The 22,039-nt window shown below is 42.7% G+C and overlaps 1 protein-coding gene across 1 annotated transcript in view; it reads right to left on the bottom strand.

The window, feature by feature from the left end:
• Positions 1-22,039, bottom strand: part of LOC132380683 (carcinoembryonic antigen-related cell adhesion molecule 5-like) — a 48,790-nt gene that overhangs the window by 16,010 nt on the left and 10,741 nt on the right. Inside the window, exons 3-4 of the mRNA XM_059949669.1 lie at positions 15,958-16,251; positions 12,140-12,433 (exon numbers count right to left, since the gene is read on the bottom strand). Of these exons, the coding sequence (XP_059805652.1) occupies positions 12,140-12,433; positions 15,958-16,251 (588 nt within the window). The remainder of the gene's footprint in view (positions 1-12,139; positions 12,434-15,957; positions 16,252-22,039) is intronic.

Here is a 22,039-nt window from a genome sequence, read left to right as displayed (position 1 = left end):
GGAACAAGAGGGCAGAGTATTGACTGAACGGTGTAGAGTTAGGTAAGGGAGAAACGCAAAGGGACCTAGGAGTCCTAGTTCACCAGTCAATGAAGGTGAATGAGCACGTGCAACAGGCAGTGAAGAGGGCAAATGGAATGATGGCCTTTATTACAAGGGGAATTGAGTACAGGAGCAAGGATGTCCTTTTGCATTTGTACAGGGCCCTGGTGAGACCACACCTGGAATATTGTGTACAGTTTTGGTCTCCAGGTTTAAGGAAGGACATTCTGGCAATTGAGGAAGTGCAGCGTAGATTCACTAGGTTGATTCCTGGGATGGCAGGGCTGTCTTCCGCAGAGAGATTGGAGAGATTGGGCTTGTACACGCTGGAATTGAGGAGATTGAGAGGGGATCTGATTGAAACGTTTAAGATAATTAAAGGATTTGATAGGATTGAGGCATGAATTATGTTCCAGATGTTGGGAGAGTTCAGTACCAGAGGGAATGGATTGAGAATAAGAGGTGAGTTATTTAAAACAGAGTTGAGGAAGAACTTCTTCTCCCAGAGAGTTGTGGAGGTGTGGAATGCACTGCCTCGGAAGACGGTGGAGGCCAATTCTCTGGATGCTTTCAAGAAGGAGCTAGATAGATATCTGATGGATAGGGGAATCAAGGGATATGGGGACAAGGCAGGGACTGGGTATTGATAGTGAATGATCAGCCATGATCTCAGAATGGCGGTGCAGACTCGAGGGGCCGAATGGTCTACTTCTGCACCTATTGTCTATTGTCTATTGCATATTTATTCAAATATGCCCCTTAATTTGCCCACCGGAGCAACAGATGATATGTTACTGGTTCCTAACACAACAGAGGATCATCTGAACAGGGAAGTTGCAAAAATCGTGATTTTTTTTATCGGCTACTATTTGGCACTCGACATAATCATCCGCAGAAAACTAATCAATAAGTTTCAACACCTAAATCAATAACTCATTGCGCAACTGCATCCCCGATTTCCACACTTGGAGACCCCAGTTAGTTCTGATTGTTAACAGTATCTTCTCGATCTCCATCTACACAGGGACAGCTGTGTACTTACCACCCCCCCCCCAACCCTGCCATACTCACTTTATGCTAATGACTGTATGGTTAAGCACTGCTTGAATGTTATAATGAAGTCTGCTGACGATACCACCTTCGTAGGCCGAATCTAAGGTTGTGACAAATACGCATACAGGGCAGAGTTTGCAGATCTGGCTGAAGGGTACCATAGTAACAAACTCTTACAAAATATGATCATGAGTAAAGAGCTGAATATTGACTTTAGGCCGAGGAACCCAAGGGTCTATCAGCTAAACCTCAGCAAACAATCAGAGGTGGAAACATTCAACAATATTACATTGTTCAGTGTTATTACTTCGGATGAACTGTTCTGGTCGGAGAACGCAATTGTGAAGAAAGCACGGCAGTGCTTCTACTTCCTTTGGAGTTCGCGAAGTTTCGGCATTATATCTACAAATTTGACGAACTTCTACAGATCTGCAGTGGAGCGTATATCGACTCGTTGCATCATAAGCTGGTATGGAAGCACAACCTACCTTGAACGGAAAATCCCTTAAAAAGTAATGTCTATGGCTCCGTCTATCACGGGTAAAGCACTCTCCACCAATACGCACATCTCCACGAAGAGCTGTCGCATGAAAGCAGCATCAATTATTAGTGACGCCACAATACAGTACTGGCGTTCTTCTCGCTGCTACCATCAGGAAGAATGTACAGGACCCTTAAGATTCACATTACCTGCTTCAGGAACGGTTACTACCCTTCAGCCAACAGGCTCTTGGACTTAAGGGGAGAACGCCACTCAACCTCTACACGTACAACACGCTGGAGGACTCAGCAGGTCGGTCAGTATCCGTGGAAACAAGCTGTTAACGTTTCCGGCCGAGACCCTTCGTAAAGACTGAAGAGGGAGGAGCCAGAGGCCCTACAAAGAAGGTGGGGGCAGCGTGGGAAAGAGAAGGCTGTTAGGTGCCATGTGAAAAACAGATAAGAGGAAAGATCAAGGGGTGGCGGAGGGGAAGCAGGGAGGACATAAGCAGGAAAGGTGATTCACTTGGGCCATCTCGGACACTTCTCTCCCACTTCTAGACCTCTCGGTCTCCATCTCTGGAGACAGACTGTCTACTGACATCTTCTATATGCTCACTGACTCTCATAGCTACCTCGACTATACCTCTTCTCACACTGCCACATGGAAAAATGCTATTCCTTATTCCCATTTCCTCCGTCTCCGCCGCATCTGCACCCAGGCTGCAGATCGTAGTTTCCCTTCTTCCATCATCAATGACGCCCTCACCCGCATCTCCTCCATTTCTGCACTTTGACCTGCAGCCCATCCTCCTGTCACCGCCGCAGGGACCTACTTCCCATTGACCTCACCTACCACCCCAACACCCACCTCAACTCTGCTTTACATTCCCATTCGGATATGTCCATACTTAGCCGCCTCACCTTTCCTGCCTATCCCTTCTACAGATCTGTCCTCTTATTGGTTTTTCACCAGGCACCTAGCAGCCTTCTAGTTCCCACCCGTCCGCCCCCAGCTTATTGATAAGGACCCTGACACCTTCCTCTTTAGTCCTTACTAACCGTCTCGGCCCAAAAAGTTGACTGTTGCTGCCCGACCTTCTGAGTTCCTCCAGCGTGTTGTACGTGTTGTTTTCACCCCAGCATTTGGTGCATAATTTGCTTTTACGATTCACTCAACTTCACTTGCCACTCCATTGAGATATCCCACAAAATCTAGACTTACATTCAAATACAGTTCATATAACCATATAACTATATAACCATATTACAATTACAACACGGAAACAAGCCATTTCGGCCGTTCTAGTCCGTGCCTAACGCTTACTCTCACCTAGTGCCACTGACAAGCACTTAGCTCATAATCCTCCATTCCTTTCCTGCCTATATACCTATTCAATTTTACTTTAAATGTTCATCTTAGGTTCTCGATACTTACTGCTTAATTATGTTTTACTAGTCTTACTTCTTTCCTTTGTATTTGGAATTTGTTACATCTTGAACCGAGTAGAGCGCCGGTATTGGCGATTTTTTTCATAGAATCTATTATGGTTATTTTTGTACAGTGGTTTAATTGTGTATGTCCGCAATAAAATGTTTTTCAGGGTTGGATATGGTGACATAGACGTACTTATACACTTACTTCGACTTTTGAACTTTCAATTGTGCCCATTCTGCCTCAATCTCTCTAAAAATATGATTTGCGCGGGAAAACAGGAACACTGAAGGAGGAGATATGCCCGGTCGTAGTACACATGCGTCAACCCAAGATGAGTGTGAATAGATATTGTTTTTGCACCGCCTTCGGTGGGACCTCCCTGTCGAAATACTCTTGCTCCAATTGTATGTATTTGTCACCTGGTGGAATCGGAAAACAAAACACTCACCCACGACTGTTACCTCTATGCTGTCGCTTTCTTCTGAGGATACGGTTGTACCAGACACTATGCCCGTGTATAAACAACTGTATTTGCCCGATGCATCAACTCCATTCGCGATGGAGAAGGTCACGCTGATTCGCTGGGATTGTTTTCCCTCTATTGGTTTTCCGTTTTTGTACAGGTGAAAGGTGGCATCAGAATGTACCGAACCAGTTATCCAACAAGTTAACTTGACCGATTCATCTGACACGTAGACTTTATCCGTTCGGCCACTTAATATTTGAGGTCTCGGTGGCCGAGCTGGATGGAAAGAAATTGAATTGATTCAGACTGTACTCAAGCGTATGGAATCAATATTCTCACTGACTCCGTGCAACTACCTATTTCTCATTCCTAATTCCCATCATATAACACCCATCCGCACATCTGTCTGAAGATGTATATGTGTGAGAGACTAACCAAGAGTCAATAGTTGACGGTTGTCTGTATGATCCAACAAAAGATCTACTGGAAAGCTCTGCTAAGTTAAAGAGCAGGAACTCCAGGGTAATGACCTAAACGATTGCTACTAGTACCACGAGTTAGTGAGGCTATAAATAGGAAGATTATATAGTTGAACACGTGGCTAAGGATGTGGCGCAGGAAGGAAGGCGCTAGATGTTCGGATCATTGGGCACTCTTCCAGCGAAGGTGGATCCTGTACAGAGAAGACAGTTTGCAACTGAACTGGAAGTGTACTAACATATCAACAGGAAGCTTCACTAGCTCACGCTGCAAGGATCTGAGGGTGGGATCATCCTAGGAGAGCAAGAAGATGGTAACCAGAGAGTCAGAACAATTTGGAGAGTGGTTGTAGAGATAGATGTTGTTTAGACATCCGACAAAGTCAGGAACTAAAACGTTGAGCACGATGCCACTAAATTCCTGAGCTAAATACTATGCCAAAGAAAGAGGTGTGGTTGAAAAGACAGTTGAATTCAGGGCACGGATCAACACCTTGAATTATGATAGTATACCCATCAGTGCGATCTGGCTGCAGAAGGGGCGGGACTGGCAGCTCAGTATTCCAGTTTTCCTTTGTTTTAGACACACCTTAGGAGGTGGGATTAAGGAGGAGGTCAGGTGGTTGTGGCTGCACCCCTTGACAATAAGTACTCCTGTTTGAGTACTGTTGGATGGGGGGGACAGCCTACCTGGGGGAAGCGACAGTGGTCGTGCCTCTGGCACACAGTCTGGCCCTGTTGCTCAGGAAGGTAGAGAAAGGAAGAAGAAGAAGAAGACAATAGTGATAGGGGACTCTATAGTCAGGGGTTCAGACAGGCGATTCTGTGGATGCAGGAAAGAAACTCGAATGGTAGTTTGCCTCCCAGGTGCCTGGGTCGGGGATGTTTCTGATCGCTTCCAAGATATCCTGCGGTGGGAGGGAGAACAGCCAGAGATTGTGGTACATATTGGTACCATTGACATAGGTAGGAAAATGGAAGAGATCCTGAAGGAGAACTACAGGGAGTTAGGAAGGAAGTTGAAAAGCAGGACCTCAAAGGTAGTAATCTCTGGATTACTTCCTGTGCCACGCGACAGTGAGGATAGGAATAGAATGAGGTGGAGGATAAATCCGTGGCTGAGGGATTGGAGCAGGGGGCAGGGAGTCAGATTTTTGGATCATTGGGACCTCTTTTGGTGCCGGTGTGACCTATACAAAAAGGACGGGTTGCACTTGAATCCCAGGGGGACCAATATCCTGGCGGGGAGGTTTGATAGAGTTGTTGGGGAGGGTTTAAACTAGTTTGGCAGAGAGGTGGGAATGAAAATGTGAGTGCAGGGATTAAGATAGAAAGAAAAGGGCATGATGCTAAGAGTTGTGAATTGATGAGGAAGGACAGGAAGGGAACAGAACGTAATTGCAGCCAGTTAAATGGGTTGAAATGTGACTATTTCAATGCTCGTAGTATTAGGAAAAAGGAGGATGAATTTAGAGCGTGGATTAGTAGGTGGAACTACGATGTTGTGGTCGTTACTGAAACTTGTTTGGAGGAAGGGCAGGATTGGGTGATGCAGGTCCCGGGGTTCAGGTGTTTTAAAAGGAATAGGATAGGAGGTAGAAAAGGGCGGGGAGTGGCATTGCTGGTCGGGGATAGAATCATGACTATAGAAAGGGAGGACGCTGCAGAAGGAGTCTGGGTGGAAGTCAGAAATAGGAAGGGATCAATCACTGTTCTAGGAGTAGTTTATAGGCCCCCGTATAGCCCTCGGGACACCGAGGAGCAGATAGGAGGGCAAGATTTAGAATGGTGCAGGAAATACTGGGTAGTAGATATGGGTGATTTAAACTTCCCTCATATTGACTGGCACCTCCTGAGCTCAAGGGGGATAGATGGGGCTGAATTTGTCAGGTGTGTTCAAGAAGAATTCCTGACACAGTATGTGGACCGGCCGACGAGAGGAGAGGCTATACTGGATCTAGTACTGGGTAATGAACCTGGTCAGGTGACAGACCACTTGGTGGGGGAGCATTTTGGTGAGAGTGACCACAACCCCCTTAGCTTCAGCAAAGCTATGGAAAGGGATAAAATCAGACGAAATGGTAAAGTGCTTAACTAGGGAAGGGCTATCTTTGAAGGGATGAGTCAGGAACTAGAGAGAGTAAACTGGAAACAGATGTTCAAAGGGGAGAGCGCAGAAATAATGTGGGAAATGTTTATAGACGGCTTGAGCTAGGTTAAGGGTGGGTTTGTCCCACTGAGGGAAGGTAAAAATGGTAGGAAAAGGGAACCGTGGATGACGAAATACGTGAGGCAACTCTTCAAGAGGGAAAAGGAAGGTTATGTTAGATATAAGAAGCAGGAAGAAGGAGGGGCTTATTAGAAAATGTAGGGTAACCAGGAAGGAGCTAAAGAAAGGACTTAGGAGAGCTCGAAGGGGGCATGAGAAGGCCTTGGCATGTAGGATTAAGGAGAACCTCAAGGCGTTCTATGTGCCGGTGAAGAATATGAGGATGACGAGAACGAAGGTGGGACCGCTAAAGGATAAAGAGAGCAACATGAGCCTGAAGGCGGAGGAGGTTGGGGATGTCCTAAATTAATACTTTTTTCCGTATTCACAAGTGAAAAGGACCTTGATCAGGATGAGGTCGAAGTAGAGCGGGCCTGTGTGTTGGACAATGGGGAGGTTAAGAAAGAAGAAGTGCTGGATCTTCTTAAAAACATTAAAATTGATAAATCCCCTGGGCCGGATATAATACACCCCAGCTTGCTGTGGGAATTGAGAGAAGGGATCGCTGGAGCATTAGCTATGATCTTTGCATCCTTATCGGCTTCAGGGGAAGTGCCAGAGGACTGGAGAACGGCAAATATAGTTCCCTTGTTTAAAAAAGGTAATAAGGAGAAACCTGTGAACTATAGACCGGTGAGTCTTACGTCGGTGATATGCAAACTTTTGGAAAGGATTCTTAAGGATAGGATCTACGGCCAGTTGGAGACGTACAGTTTACTCATGGATAGCCAACATGGCTTTGTGAAGGGGAGATGGTGCCTCACGAGCCTGAGTGAGATTTTTTGAAGAGGTAACAAAAGGAATTGATGAGGGTAAGGAAGTGGATGTGGTCTACACGTAATTTAGCAAAGCACCTGACAAGGTCCCTCATGGGAGACTCATCCAGGAAGTCATGAGGCATGGGATAAGTGGAACTTTGGCTGTTTGGATAAAAAATGGCTTGAAGGAAGAAAGCAGAGGGCAGTTATGGAATGAAAGTATTCTGCTTGGAGGTCGGTGAATAGTGGAGTACCGCAGGGATCTGTCCTGGGACCCTTGTTATTTGTGATTTTTATAAATAACCTGGATGTAGAGGCAGAAGAATGGGTGATTAAGTTTGCGGATGACACGAAGATTGGAGGAGCTGTGGATGGAGCTCTAGGTGGTCGAAGGTTACAAGAGGATAGAGACAGGCTGCAGAGTTCAGCAGAAAAATGGCAGATGGAGTTCAATCTGGACAAGAGTGAGGTGATGCATTTTGGATAGACAAACCAGAAGACTGAGTAGGATTAATGGTCAGTTACTTAAGAGTGTGGATGAACAAAGGGACCTTGAGGTTCAAATCCATATATCCCTCAAGTTGGCTGCACAGGTATACAGGGTAGATAAGAAGGCCTATGGGATGCTAGGCTTCATTAACAGGGGGATTGAATTCAAGAGTAGAGAGGTCATGTTGCAGCTCTACAAATCTCTGTTGAGACCGCACTTCGAGCATTGTGTTCAGTTCTGGTCACCTCATTATAGGAAGGATGCGGAAGCTATGGAGAGGGTGCAGAGGAGATTTACCAGGATGTTGTCTGGTTTGGAGAACAAGTTAAATGAAGCAAGGTTTGCAGAGCTGGGACTTTTCTCTTTGGAGCGTAAAAGAATGACAGCGGACTTGATAGAGGTCTACAAGATTATGAGAGGCATTGATAGGGTGGATAGACAGTACCTGTTTCCCGGGGTACCAATAGTGAACACCAGACGGCATATGTACAAAAATAAGGGAGGGAAGTTTAGGGGAGACGTGAGGGGTAAGTTTTTACATAGAGGGTTGTGAGTGCCCGGAATTACTTGCCAGGGATGGTGGTGGAGGCTGAAACATTATGGGTATTTAAGAGCCTATTGGACAGGAACATGGATGAAAGAAAAATGGAGGGTTATGGGGTAGTGTGGGTTTAGTACTTTTTAAAAGGATTATATGGGTCGGCACAACACAGAGGGCTAAAGGGCCTGCACTGTGCTGTAGTGTTCTATGGTGTTACTGCTAAGGGTAAATACCACAACAATGCTATCAGGACCGACTGCAGAACTTGCTGAATGATAATATATGGGTGGGGCTGCGAAACACCTCACTAAATGAAACAGTCTCTTCACGTCCCATCTACGTCGGCCGTTCAAGGTTCAAAAGCTTTCAGTGATACCCCAACTTTATTCTTTTAAACTCCTGTGAATGGGCATCGGAGTTCAATGGGTGCATATACGTTAACCAATTCATTTGCTGAACCTTTCTTGTGACGCCACTGAAATGTCTCCATTTCCAAAACATCCTTTCTCATATCTGCCCTCTAGTCTTCGATGCCTCCGCTGTAGCAAATATTGTTCCTACATCCACACTACCAGAAGGTGCTTGTGATTATAGCAGTTAAGTACTGCGGATCAGAACAAATATCGCACTTAGTGTGGCATGTGACGCGGGAAAGCTAAGATCACGAAGACAGAATCACCTAAGCAGAACATTTCGCATGGCAATTAACGTTGACATTCATTCAGCACCCTCCAAAAGAACAAAGTCCTTCACATCACCATTCGGAAAGATCATACTTCTATCCGAGCTTGGGTTCTCTGATCCAATACTCTCTCACGATGGTGAACATCATTTCCAGGTCCAGTCTAAGTGGTCCTTTCAAAGTCCAAAGTCGTTTAGAGAGACCGCACAATCTTCATTTATTTTTACGCACCAGTGTTTAGATCCTCAAACGCTACATTTACTTTAAACCTTTCATCTGCTGAATCTTTCCCTTGGAACGACATTTGGATCGTCTTGAATATCATCCCATCCTTTCTCATATTTACCTGCCATTTCGGGACGCCTCCACTATAGAAAAGTTCGAGTCCATCTCTAATCTATCAATACGTGCCTATGATAATCAGCGGTAAATATTATAGATCACGAAGGAAAAATACGATTTAGTGTGGCATGTGGCATGTGATGCTGGAAAACAACGATCACGAGGACAGAAACACATAAGCAAAAAATTGCGGATGGCAATTAACGCAGAGGTTTCTGAATATTGGTTTAAAATTCCGAGCATGAGTTGGATTTATTATGAACAGTCCAAAAAGGAGTAATGCAGTTCATGAATAGCGATAGCAGCTTCTTTTTATAATTTTCCAGACAAACCAGGACATTAGCTCAAAGTGACGCTGTAAGAAAACATAGAGAAGATTTGACCCAAAAGCAGAGTAGGGGAGACAGCTTGGTAACAAACGAAACCAGTAGTGATAGATAAGTCACCAAGGGGTGCAATACAGGAGAGAACAAAAACTAAACACAACAGGCAGTAGGGTAAACTATAGGGAGGAATAGTGAAGACGTGAAAAATCGGTTGAAGTTGGATGGCTCTCCTCCATTATGTCATGATAAGCTTGGAGAAAATTAGATACCAGAAATTTGATACATCTTTTAATTTTAAACAGGTCTGCCGACACTTTATTCAATATTTTCACATGAAGTAATTATTTATTTATTGATTTATTTTTAATTTTCTTTAGGGAAAACCCTTATCCGGGAAGTTTCGGAGATGACTGGAAGGATGTTTTTTTTTTTCTCTTACTCTTTTTTCTAATTTTATCTTCAAATGGACTGCCCAATCTTTCTTTTTTAGTTGTTTTAGTTCAGTTAGTGCTTTTTTTCCGTTTATAGAATAAATTTTCCAATTTTTTATGATTGTTCTGAGGAGTTGTAGTTCTTTCGATTGCTTTGTAAATATAACAGCGGAACATTTTACCTATCTGATTTTGACAATAAATACTTCTTTTTTACTGTTGTTTATATGTTTTTCGTATTATCTGTTTACAAAACTTCTCTGATTTGTACATTCTTTATTAGAAAATGAATAAAAAGATTGAAAAGTGAAATGAAATGAAGCTGGATGGTGCAGAAGTGAAGAGGAATGTGGGGCATACGTGATTAATAAGGCTGCAGGTGATGAGCCTGGAACGAGTGGCAGGTGAATCCTATTGGCTGGGTGGAGACTGGGCTCAATCTGCATTTGCCGGCTGAAGAATGCGACCACGAGCTGACCTGATAGATATGCACGGAAGAGATAAAAATAACAAGTGGAAATCTTTAACAGTCTTGGGTTTCGCATTCTTGTTATCAAAGTCCAGAAATAAAATACCATGACATATATTTGATAAAACTTGAGAGCTGATCTTTCAGCATTTCCCATGACAAGACCTCTCCCATAATGATGAAAGCAAGGCGAAAGCAGCGACGGTTAAGAGGTGATATATTAATTTGCAACTGCATTTGTATGCTAATATGCGCCATAGTTTGCCCACCGGAGTAACAGATGACATGTTACTGGTTCTTAACGCGACACAGGATCTTCTGAACAGGGGAGGTTGCAAAAATCGGGACTTTCTTTATCGGCTGCTACTCGGCCCTCAACGTCATCATCTGCACAAAACTAATCAATATGTTTCAAGACATTGACCTCAATACCTCATTGGGCAATTGCATCTTCAATTTCCACGCTCGGAGATCCCAGATAGTTCTGATTGGTAACATTTTCCTCTCGATCTCCATCCACACTTGTACAGCTGTGTACTTGGCCCCCACGCCCTAAACCCGCTGAACACTACAGAATGCTAATGACTGTATGGTTAAGCACAATTTGAAAGCTACAATTAAGTTTGCTGAGGAAAACACCGTCGTAGGCTGAATCTAAGGTGGTGACAAATACGCATACAGGGCAGAGATTGCAGATCTGGCTGAGGGATGCCATGCTAAAAAACTCTTACAAAGTACGATCAAAATTAAAGAGCTGAATATTGACTTTAGAACGAGGTTCCCAATGATCTATAAGCCAGTCCTCATCAGACAACCAGAGGTGAAAACAATCAGCAATGTACCATTGCTTAATGTTGTTACTTCGGAGGAACAGCTCTGGTCATAGAACGCAATTTTAATTGTGAAGAAAGCACGGCAGTGCTTCTACTTCCTTTAGAGTTCGCAAAGGTTCGGCGGTACATCTACAATTTTGGCGAAATTCAATAGATGTGCAGTGGAGCGTATATCTCGTCGCATCGCAGAATGGTATGGAAACACAACCTACCTTGAAGGGAACAGACCTTAAAAAAAGAAAGCTATATTGCCCAGTGTATCACAGGCAAAGTACTCTCCACCAAAACGCACATCTCCACGAACAGCTGTGGCAGGAATGCAGCATCAATCATCTGTGACGCCGCTATACAGCACTTGCGTTCTTCTCGTTACTGCCGTCAGGAAGAATGTTCAGGACACTTAAGATACACATTACCTGCTTCAGGAACAGTTACTACCCTTCAGCCATCATGCTCTTGAACATAAGGGCAGAACTTCACTCAGTTTCACTTGCCTCTCCATTGAAATATTCCCACAATCGGGAATTTCATTATCGGCTGCTACTTGGCACTCAACATCACCATCCGCACAAAACTAATCAATAAATTTCAAGACCTTGACCTCAATACCTCATTATGCAATTGCATCCTTGATTTCCGCACTTGGTGATCTCCGTGAGTTCTGATTGGTGGCAGTATCTTCTCGAATTCCATCCATACAGGTACAGACATCCCCTCCCCCCGTGTTTCGTTGAGTATGCCCGCAATAAAATTTAGCTCAGGGTTGGATATGGTCACATATAGGCACTTCAACAATAAACTTAGTTTGAACTTTGAAATTTCAATTGTGCCCAACATGTCTGAATGTCTGCACAAATAAGATTCGCGCTTGAAGTTTGAAGGAGGACGTATGCCTGATCGTAGGACACATGTGTCATACCAAGATGTCTGTGAATTGATATAGTATTTGCACCAATATAGGCGGGGCAACCCAGTCGAAATACTCCGGTTCCAATTCTGTGCATTTGTCACCTTGTTGAATGTGAAAACAAAACACTCACCCACAACTGTTATCTTCATTGTGTCGCTTTCTGTTGAGGTTATTCTTCTACCGGACGCCGTGCACGTGTAAACACAATTGTATTCGCTGAATGCAGCAACTCCATTCGAGAGGGTGAACCTCGCTTTGCCTTGCTGTGATTGCTCTTCCTTTACTGGTTGTCGGTTTTTGTACAGATAGAAGATGCCATCGGAATGTACCGGGTAAGTTATCCAACAGGTTAAAATGACCAATTCACCTGTTAGATACACTTTGTTCCTTGGGTAAATTAATATTTGAGGCTTCGGTGGCCGATCTAAAAAGAAAGAAAATCAATTAATTTAGACTGCACAGAAGCGGAAGGAATCAAAATTCGCACTGAATTTGTGCAAATCCCGTTCTGTGCAACTATTTACTTCGGATTCCTAATTTCCATTAGATAACACCTAGCCCTTGTCTGAAGTTTTCTATGTAGAAGGAACATTTCCTAGAGGCTAAAGTGACGTATGTCTGTATGGTTGAACTGAAGAACTACAGGAAAGCTCTGCTAAGTTAAATAACAGGATATTCAGGGTTATGGCGTGCCCGATTGCTACTCATGCCAAATATTACTGAGTCTAGAAATAATAAAATTATACATTTTAGCAGGTGGCTAAGGATTTGGTGCAGGAAAGAAGGCGCCAAATGTTTGGATCACTGGTCACCCTTCCAGTGAAAGTCGATCCTGAACAGAAAAGACAGTTTGCAACTGAACTGGAAGTGTCTAAAATCCCAACCGGAAGCCTTGCTCATGCTGCAAGGGTCTGAGGGTGGGCACCATCACAGAGATGCAGGTCGATGGGAAATAGAGGGTCAGAACAGTTACTGGAGAGGTTGTGGATTAGATGTTATGACATCAGACAAAGTCAGTAATTAAAATGTTGAACATGATGTCACTAAACTCCTGAGCTGCGTAAAGATCATGCCAAAGCAAGAGTAAGGTAGAAAATGTGAATGAGTTCAGGGCAGGAATGAACACCCGGAAGTATGATATTAAACCCATCAGTGCGATCTGGCTGCAGGAAGGGCAAGTCCGGCAGCTCCGTTTTCAGGTTTTCGGATGTTTTAGAGACAATTTAGCGGGAGGTATTAAAACAGGAGGGCTGCTGTTACTAGTCAAGGCAATGCTGTCAGTACCGGCTGCAGAACGTGTTGAATAATACATTTGGGTGGAACTGTGAAATATCCAACTATATGTCCGAGTAAATGAAACAGTCTTTCCACGTCCACTCTACGACGGCCATTCAAAGTTCAAAAGCATTCAATGAACCCCCTTCCCTTCATTCTGTTAACCTCCAGTGAATAGGCACCACAGTCGTAACTGCATATACATTATCCATTTCATTTGCTGAATCTTTCTTGTGACGTCAATGTCTCCAATACCCACACATCCTTTCTCATATTTACCCTGTAGTCCTAGCAGCATCCGCTATAGCAAACATAGTGTCTACATGCACACTACCAGAAGGTGCTTGTGGTTCTAAGGGGTAAATTCTACGGATCGGGACAAAAATAGTATTTTCCGTGGCATGTGGTGCAGGGAAACAAAGATCACGAGGACAGAAACACCTAAGCAGAACACTGTGGATGGCAATTAATGCTGACGTTTAGGAATATTAGATTTCGCATGGCAATTAAAGTTGACATTTATTTATCACCCTCCAGAAGAAGAAAGTCCTCCGCATCTCTGTTCAAAAGGATCATACTTCTATCCGAGCTTGTGTTCTCTGATCCATTACTCTCTCACTATGGGGAACATCATCTCCAGGTCCAGTCTCAGTGAGCCTTTCAAAGTCCAAGGTCTTTTAGTGAGACCGCACAACCTTCATTTATTTTTACGCACCAGTGTTTAGGGTCCAGAGCCTCAAACGCTACAAATACGTTAAAACCTTCATTTGCTGAATCTTTCCCTTGGAACGCCATTTGGATCGTCGTGTATCTGATCTCATGATTTTTCATATTTACCTGTCATTTCGGACTCCTCCACTATAGGAGAGACCGAGTCCATTTCTCATCTATCAAAATGTGCCTATGATATTAAGCGGTAAATATTATATATCTCGAAGGAAAAATAGGATTTAGTGTGGCTTCTGATGCTGGAAAACAACGATCACGAGGACAGAAACACATACGCAGAAAATTGCGGATGGCAATTAACGCAGATATTTATGAATAATCGCTTTAAATTCCGAGCTTGAGGAGGATTTATTATGAACAGTCCATAAAGGAGTAATACAGTTTATGAATAGCGATAGCAGCTTTCTTTTATATTTCTCCGGACAAACCAGGACATTAGCTCAAAGTGACACTGTAAGAAAATATAGAGAAGACTTGACCCAAAAGCAGAGTAGGGGAGACAGCTTGGTAACAATCGAAACCAGTTGTAATAGCTAAGTCACCAAGCTAGGTCTCACTAAAAGACCTTGGACTTTGAAAGGCTCACTGAGACTGGACCTGGAGATGATGTTCCCCATAGTGAGAGAGTAATGGATCAGAGAACACAAGCTCGGATAGAAGTATGATCCTTTTGAACAGAGATGCGGAGGACTTTCTTCTTCTGGAGGGTGCAAAACAGGAGAGAACAGAAACTAAATACAACAGGCAGTAGGGTAAACTATAGGGAGGAAGAGTGAAGACGAGAAAAACCGGTTGAAGCTGGATGGCTCTCCTCCATTATGTCATGATAAGCTTGGAGAAAATTAGAAGCCGTACATTTGATACATCTTTTAATCTTAAGCAAGTCTGGCGACCCTTTATTCAATATTTTCACATGATTTAAGTTATTATTTATTAAATTATTTATTTCTATTTCTCCTTAGGGAAAATCCTTAACAGTGAAGGTTCGAGATGACTGTAAGGATGTTTTTGTTTTCCCTCACTTTCTCTTTTTTTCTAATTTTATCCTCAAATGGACTGCCCAATCGTTTTTTATTTTTTGTTTTGTTTTGGTTTAGTTAGTGTTTTTTTTTACCTTTATTAAATAACTTTTCCTTTTTTATGATTGTTATGAGGAGCTGTAGTTTTTTCGATTATATTGCATATATAACAGCGTAACATTTTACCTATCTGATTTTGACAATAAATAGATTTTGTACTGTTGTTTATATGTCTTCTGTATTATCTGTTTGCTGAACCTCCCCTCTGATTTGTATATTCTTTGTATATTCTTGTACACATTACCTGCTTCAGGAACAGTTACTACCCTTCAGCCACCATGCTCTTGAACCTAAGGGAAGAACTTCACTCAGTTTCACTTGCCTCTCCATTGAAATATTCCCACAATCGGGAATTTCAATATCGGCTGCTACTTGGCACTCAACATCATCATCTGCACAAAACTAATCAATAAATTTCAAGAGCTTGACCTCAAAACCTCATTATGCAATCGCATCCTTGATTTGCACACTTGGTGATCTCCGTTAGTTCTAATTGGTGGCAGTATCTTCTCGACTTCCATCCACACAGGTACAGCCCCCTCCCCCCGTGTTTCGTTGAGTGTGCCCGCAATAAAAATAATCTCAGTTTTGGATATGGTCACATATACGCACTTCAACAATAAACTTACTTCGAACATTGAAAATTCAATTCAGCCCAACATGTCTGAATATCTGCAAAAATATGAATCGCGAGTGAAGTTTGAAGGAGGAGGTATGCCTGGTCGTAGGGCAAACGCGTCAAACCAAGATGTTTGTGAGTTGATACAGTGTTTGCACCACTATAGGCGCGGAAACTCAGTCGAAATACTCTAGTTCCAATTCTATGCATTTGTCACCTTGTTGAATGTGAAAACAAAACACTCACCCACGACTGTTATCTTTATTGTGTCGCTTTCAGTTGAGGATATTCTTCTACCGGACTCCGTGCACGTGTAAACACAATTGTAATCGCTGGATGTATCACCTCCATCCCAGAGGGTGAACGTCGCTCTGCCTTGCTGTGATTGCTCTTCCTTTACTTGTTGTCGGTTTTTGTACAAATGGAAGGTCCCATTGGAATGCACAGGACCAGTTATCGAACAAGTTAAAATGATCGATTCACATGACAAATATTCTTTGTTCCTTCGGTTGCTTAATATTTGAGGTTTCGGTGGCTGATCTAGAAAGAAAGGAAATCAATGAATTTAGACTGCGCAGAAGCGGAAGGAATCAAAATTCTGACTGACTTCGTGCAAAATCCGTTCTGTGCAACTATTTACCTCGCCTTCCTAACTCCCATTATATTACACCCAACCCTCGTCTGAAGTTTTCTATGTAGAAGGAACATTTCCTAGAGGCTAAAGTGACATATGTCTGTATGATTGAACAAAAGAACTACTGGAAAGCTCTGCGAAGTTAAATAGCAGGATCTTCAGGGTTATGCCGTGCCCTATTGCTACTGATGCCAAGTATTACTGAGTCCTGAAATAACAAAGCTATTCAGTTTAACAGGTGGCTTTGGTGCACGAAGGAAGGGGCCAAATGTTTGGATCACTGATCACCCTTCCAGTGAAGGACGATCCTGTACAGAAAAGACAGTTTGCAACTGAACTGGAAGGGGTCCAAAATCCCAACGGGAAGCTTTGCTCATGCTGCAAGTGTCTGAGGGTGGGCACCATCCTATAGATGCAGAACGATGGGAAACAGAGGGTCAGAACAGTTACTGGAGAGTTTGTGGATTAGATGTTAAGACATCAGACAAATCAGGAATCAAAATGTTGAGCATGATGTCACTAAACTCTTGACCTGCGTAAACATCTTGCCAAACCAAGAGTATGGTAGAAAAGGCAGATGAGTTCAGGACATGAATGAACACCCGGAAGTATGATATTATACATATCAGTACGATCTGGCTGCAGAAAGGGCAAAACTGGCAGCTCAGCATTCAGGTTTCCCAATGTTTTAGACACATCTAAACAGGAGGGATTGAAGAAGGAGGGCCCACTATATTCCCATTAAATGAAACAGTCTTTCCATGTCCACTCTGCGACTCTATTCAAAGTTCAAAAGCTTTCAATGAACCCCCCCTCCCCTTTATTATTTTAATCTCCGGTGAACAGGGACCAGATTCATTTGCTGAATCTTTCTTGTGACGCCACTGAAATGTCTCCAATGCCAGCACATTATTTCTCATATTTGCCCTCTAGTCCTGCCTGCCTCAGCTGCAGCAAAGATCGTGTCTACATCCACTCTGGCAGAAGGTGCTTGTGATTTTAGGGGGTATATACTACGGATCAGAACAATAATCGGATTTAGTGTGGCATGTGATGCAGGGAAACAAAGATCGCAAAGACAGAAACACCTAAGCAGGACATTGCGGGTGGCAATTAATGCTGACGTTTATGATAATACAAACGTTTGTGGATTTAAATTCGAAGCATCAGGGAGATTGGAAATGAATAGAGCATAAAGGAGTATTGCAGCTGATGAATAGCGATACCAGTTTTTTGTTTAAAACTCTCGGAACAAACTAGGAAATTAACATTACTGTGAGAAAATAAAGAGAATGCTTGACCCAAAAGCAGAACAAGTAGACGTTTTAGCAATGAACTAAATCTTTAGTAATAGACAATCCACCAGGGGGCACTAAACACAAGGAGCAGAAACTAAACACACTAGGTAACAGAGTAAACGTTCAGCAGGCAGAGTTAAGATGAGGAGCAATTGTTTGAAGCAGGGTGGTTTGACGTGTAAGGAATGAGAAACATAAGGTTGTTATCGGACATGGTTTTAACTTTTCAGAAATTGACGGGGAGCCTCATTCTGTAAAACGACTAGATGGGAAAGAGTTTGTGAAATGTGTTTACGAATATTACCTGAATTAGTGCGTCGAAATCTGAGAAAAAGACTGTGCGATCTGCTATAAGGAAATGAAATAGGGAAGGTGACAAAATTTTGTGTCGGAGAACATTTTTCATCTCGTGATCTCAAAATATTAATTTCAGAGTAAATTTGAAATAAAAAGGACAGACCGAGTAAGCGTGTTGAGATTTGAATATCATAAAGGCGAGTTTTGATGGTTTCAGCAACAATTTGGCAAAAGTTAATTAGGACAGGCTGTTTTCTGGCAAAGGTGTGCATTTTAAGCAGAAAGTCTTCAAAAGTGAAATCCTGAGCGTTCAAAGACTCCATTTCTCTGTCAGAATAAAAGGTAACGATAACAGGACAGGCAAAGAAAGCGCGTGGATAAACAAAATATATTCATTATCCTGGTTAAGGAATAGAGGAGGCTGCATTGCAGGTTTAGGCAGATAGGAAGAAACCAGTTGCTTATGCAGCACAAGAAATGAAATAGAATACTTTGAGAACTTGGGACACGAAATTTACACACACACACACACACACACACACACACACACACACACACACACACACACACACACACACACACACACACACACACACACACACGCACTCACGCACATATATATATATATATATATATATATATATATATACACACGTACACCCACATACTCGGGATATGGATACAAAATCAACAGAAAGGCAAGGTGGCATCAACGCAATGGACCCTGTACAACTAACAGAGCACAAGGTGTTTGCTGTTTTGAGGAAAGTTAGAATGGATAGTTCCCCTGGGCTTGACAATGTGTTGAGGAAGGCAACTGTGGAATTGCCCGGGGCACTAGCAATTATGTTTAAATCATCCTTAGCGACCGGTCAGATACGAGAGGATTGGGAGATAACCAATGTTTTCCACTGTTTAAGAAAACTCCTAAAAATAATCCATGAAGTTATAGGCCGGTGATCTTTAATTGAGTAGAGGGAATGACATTGGACCCGATGTATGTGCATTTGGATAGACATGGACTAATTATGTATGGTCAGTGTGGCTTCGTGCGAGGTAAGCTGCGTCTACCAAATCCTATCGAGTTTGTTAAGGAATCCAGCAGGAAAGTTGATGGAGACAAGGCAGTGAATGTGGTCTAGATGGACTTCAGCAAGGTATTTGGCAAAGTTCTGCATGGGAGTTTGATCAGGAATTTTCAGTCATTCGCATTCAAAATGAGGTAGTAAATTTGATTAGACATCAGCTTTGTAGAGCAACCGGAGAGTAGGAGATAGTTGCCTCCCGGTACCGCATGTGTCGCATGGGTCAGTGCTCGGTATGTTATTGTTTGTCATCGAAATCAAACATCTGAATAATAATGCGGTTAACTGGATTAGCAAAGTTACCGATGAAACGGTGATTGGGGGTGAGGTGGACAGCGAGAAGCACTATCATGACGCGCAATGGGATATAGAGTTTCTGGAAAAATGTGCTGAGAATGGCAGATGGAATTCAGTCAGAAAAGTGAGAGTTATTGCAGTTCGATAGGACCAGCCAGGGTAGGATTTACACAGTAACCGGGAGGGAACTGAGGAATGCGATGGAAGAAAGCAATGTGGGGATACAGGTCCATAATTCACTGAAAGCAGCGTTACGGTTTGATAGTGTCGTAAAGAAAGATTTTGACACACTGGCTTTAATAAATCAAAGGACTGAGTACTTAAGAGGGGATACTATATTGAATGTGTATAAGACGTTGGCGAGGCTTAATTTGGAGTATTGTGTGCAGTTTTGGTCACATACCTACAGAAGTAATATAAGTAAGTTTACAAAAGTACAGAGAAAATTTACAAGACTATTGCCAGCTTTGGACTACCGGAGATATATGGAAAGATTGATAGGTTTGGACATTATTTAATGGTAGGCAGAAAATTGAGAAGAAATTTGATAGAGGTATGCAAATTTAAGAGATAGGGTAAATGCGAGCAGGGTATTTCCACTGAGGTCGGGTAGGACTGCAAGTGATCATGGGTTAAGTGTGAAAGGTAAACGTTTAAGGGGAACTTGCGGGGAAACGTCTTCTCTCAGAGAATTGTGAGCGTATTAAACGAGCGGCCAGCGCAAACGTTGCAAGCAAGTTCGATTTCAACGAATAAGAGAAGTTTCGATCGGTACGTGAATGATGGGGTTGGGGGGTGGAGGGCTACGTTCCCTGTGTAGGCCGTTTAAATCTTTAGGCTGGACTAGACAGGCCGAAGGTCCTGTTTCTGTGCTGTCCTGTTCGGTGACTCTGTGACTCTGGCAAGGACACGCTCATAACAAAGACAGGAAGGAATATGAGAGGGCGGGAGTGAAAGTAAATTTTAATCTGCTCTCTATGACCCCTGCCTGTCTAAATATTTTTCCATCACGCGCAGGCATCAGTACATACAACATACCCTTAAATCGACAAATATTAAACTCACCCACGACAGTTATTGTCACGGTTTCGCTTTGCTCTGACGTGACATTGGTCTCAAGCATTGAGAACGTGTAAACACAGTAGTACTCATATATGCCTGCCCTTGTGTTTATGATGTTAAACGTCGCACTTCTTTGCCATGAAGAGTTTCGTCTTTTGACTGGGGTTTGTAGACCGATTTTGTAGAGCAGATAGCTTGAAAATTGATGTAGGTCTTTAGCTGCACAAGTGAACGTGATCCTTTCATCTGACACATAGAATTTGTCCTTACGGTCTGGAACTAGACGGGGTTTCTCGGGAGGAGCTGGAAGCATTAAAATAAGTCGAAGTAGTCTGCGGAAAGCCGACAAGTATGAGAAGATTCTTTTTCGTACGGTAGAATAATCGTTCCGAGGAGCTGTTTGCTTTTCGTGTCTTCCAGTCTGAAATATTATGTACAAAAATAGATTTCCCTGGAGACAAGGCGTGACATACATCCGGATAAATGTAGAACGGGATTTACTTATGCAATTGATAGTCTACCCAAAGGCAGAATGAGTCGAAAGACCGTGATAGGAAATATACTTTATTATTCTTGTACATCGTCAGGGTAGCTTTCAAATATTTTTCTACAAACCTCGTGCATCATTGCAAACTATATAGACTTAAGACCATAAACGTTGAACTCACCTACGACATTTATTAATACTGTTGAGCTTTTATCCGATTCTACCTTTCTGCAACTGTAAGCACAGCTGTAATATTCCGAGCCGGTCGATGTTGCCATAATAGTAAACTTGGCGATATCTCGCTCAGAATAGTATGTTGGTTTAATTAATACATCTTTCCCGTTTTTGTACAGGACAACTATTTTGTTCGAATATCGACACTTCGTTGTTTTACAAGTGAAACTGATCCCTTCACCGAGCACATAGACCCCGTCTCCACGGTCAGCTGACAGTACAGGTTTCTCGACTTGAGCTGCAAATACAGAGAATAAATCGATTCCGACCGCAAACAACCTCAGCGTAATCTTCACACGCGTTTGGCAAATTTAAAGTTCAATGTCTTGTCTGAATTTTCAACAGAGACCCTTCATTTCCGAATTCATCGTCACGTTTACTAAGTTTTCCTCGAGGTGAAGAAGATCTGTCCATGTGTACCATGGATACTTGGTTAACTGTTGTAGTAGCATGCAACCATTATGTGCTGTTAGAATGGAATATTAGCATAACGCTACTAATTTTATTATCATAATTATCCAAACTGACGGCATGAACATCAGTTTTTCAAACTTCCAGGAACTTCATTTCACCATTCTCCCTCCCTTTTCATCAATATCCTCACTGTGGTCTCTTACCACTTGTTGTCACATTCCTATCACCACCCCATCATGCCACTCCTCCTTCCCTTTCTTCCATGGTCCATTCTCCTGTCTAATCAAATTCCTTTTTGCTCCATCCCTTTAACTTTTCCATCTGTCTATAATTTACTTTGGGATATGATGCAGAATAGGCCGTTCAGGACCTTCGATCTGTTACAATATTCTCACACACGTCCATTCTCAGATTTCTTGTGCCTAGTATTTGTTTAAGGCTAGTATTGAACATTATCCCGTGAATAACAAACACCAAATCATTTAATGCGATTTCAGTAACCTTTAGACACCATACTTTA

Source organism: Hypanus sabinus, chromosome 24 (genome assembly GCF_030144855.1).
Source record: "Hypanus sabinus isolate sHypSab1 chromosome 24, sHypSab1.hap1, whole genome shotgun sequence".
Classification (NCBI taxonomy): Eukaryota; Metazoa; Chordata; class Chondrichthyes; order Myliobatiformes; family Dasyatidae; genus Hypanus; species Hypanus sabinus.
This window is presented reverse-complemented; position numbering and strand designations above follow the sequence as displayed.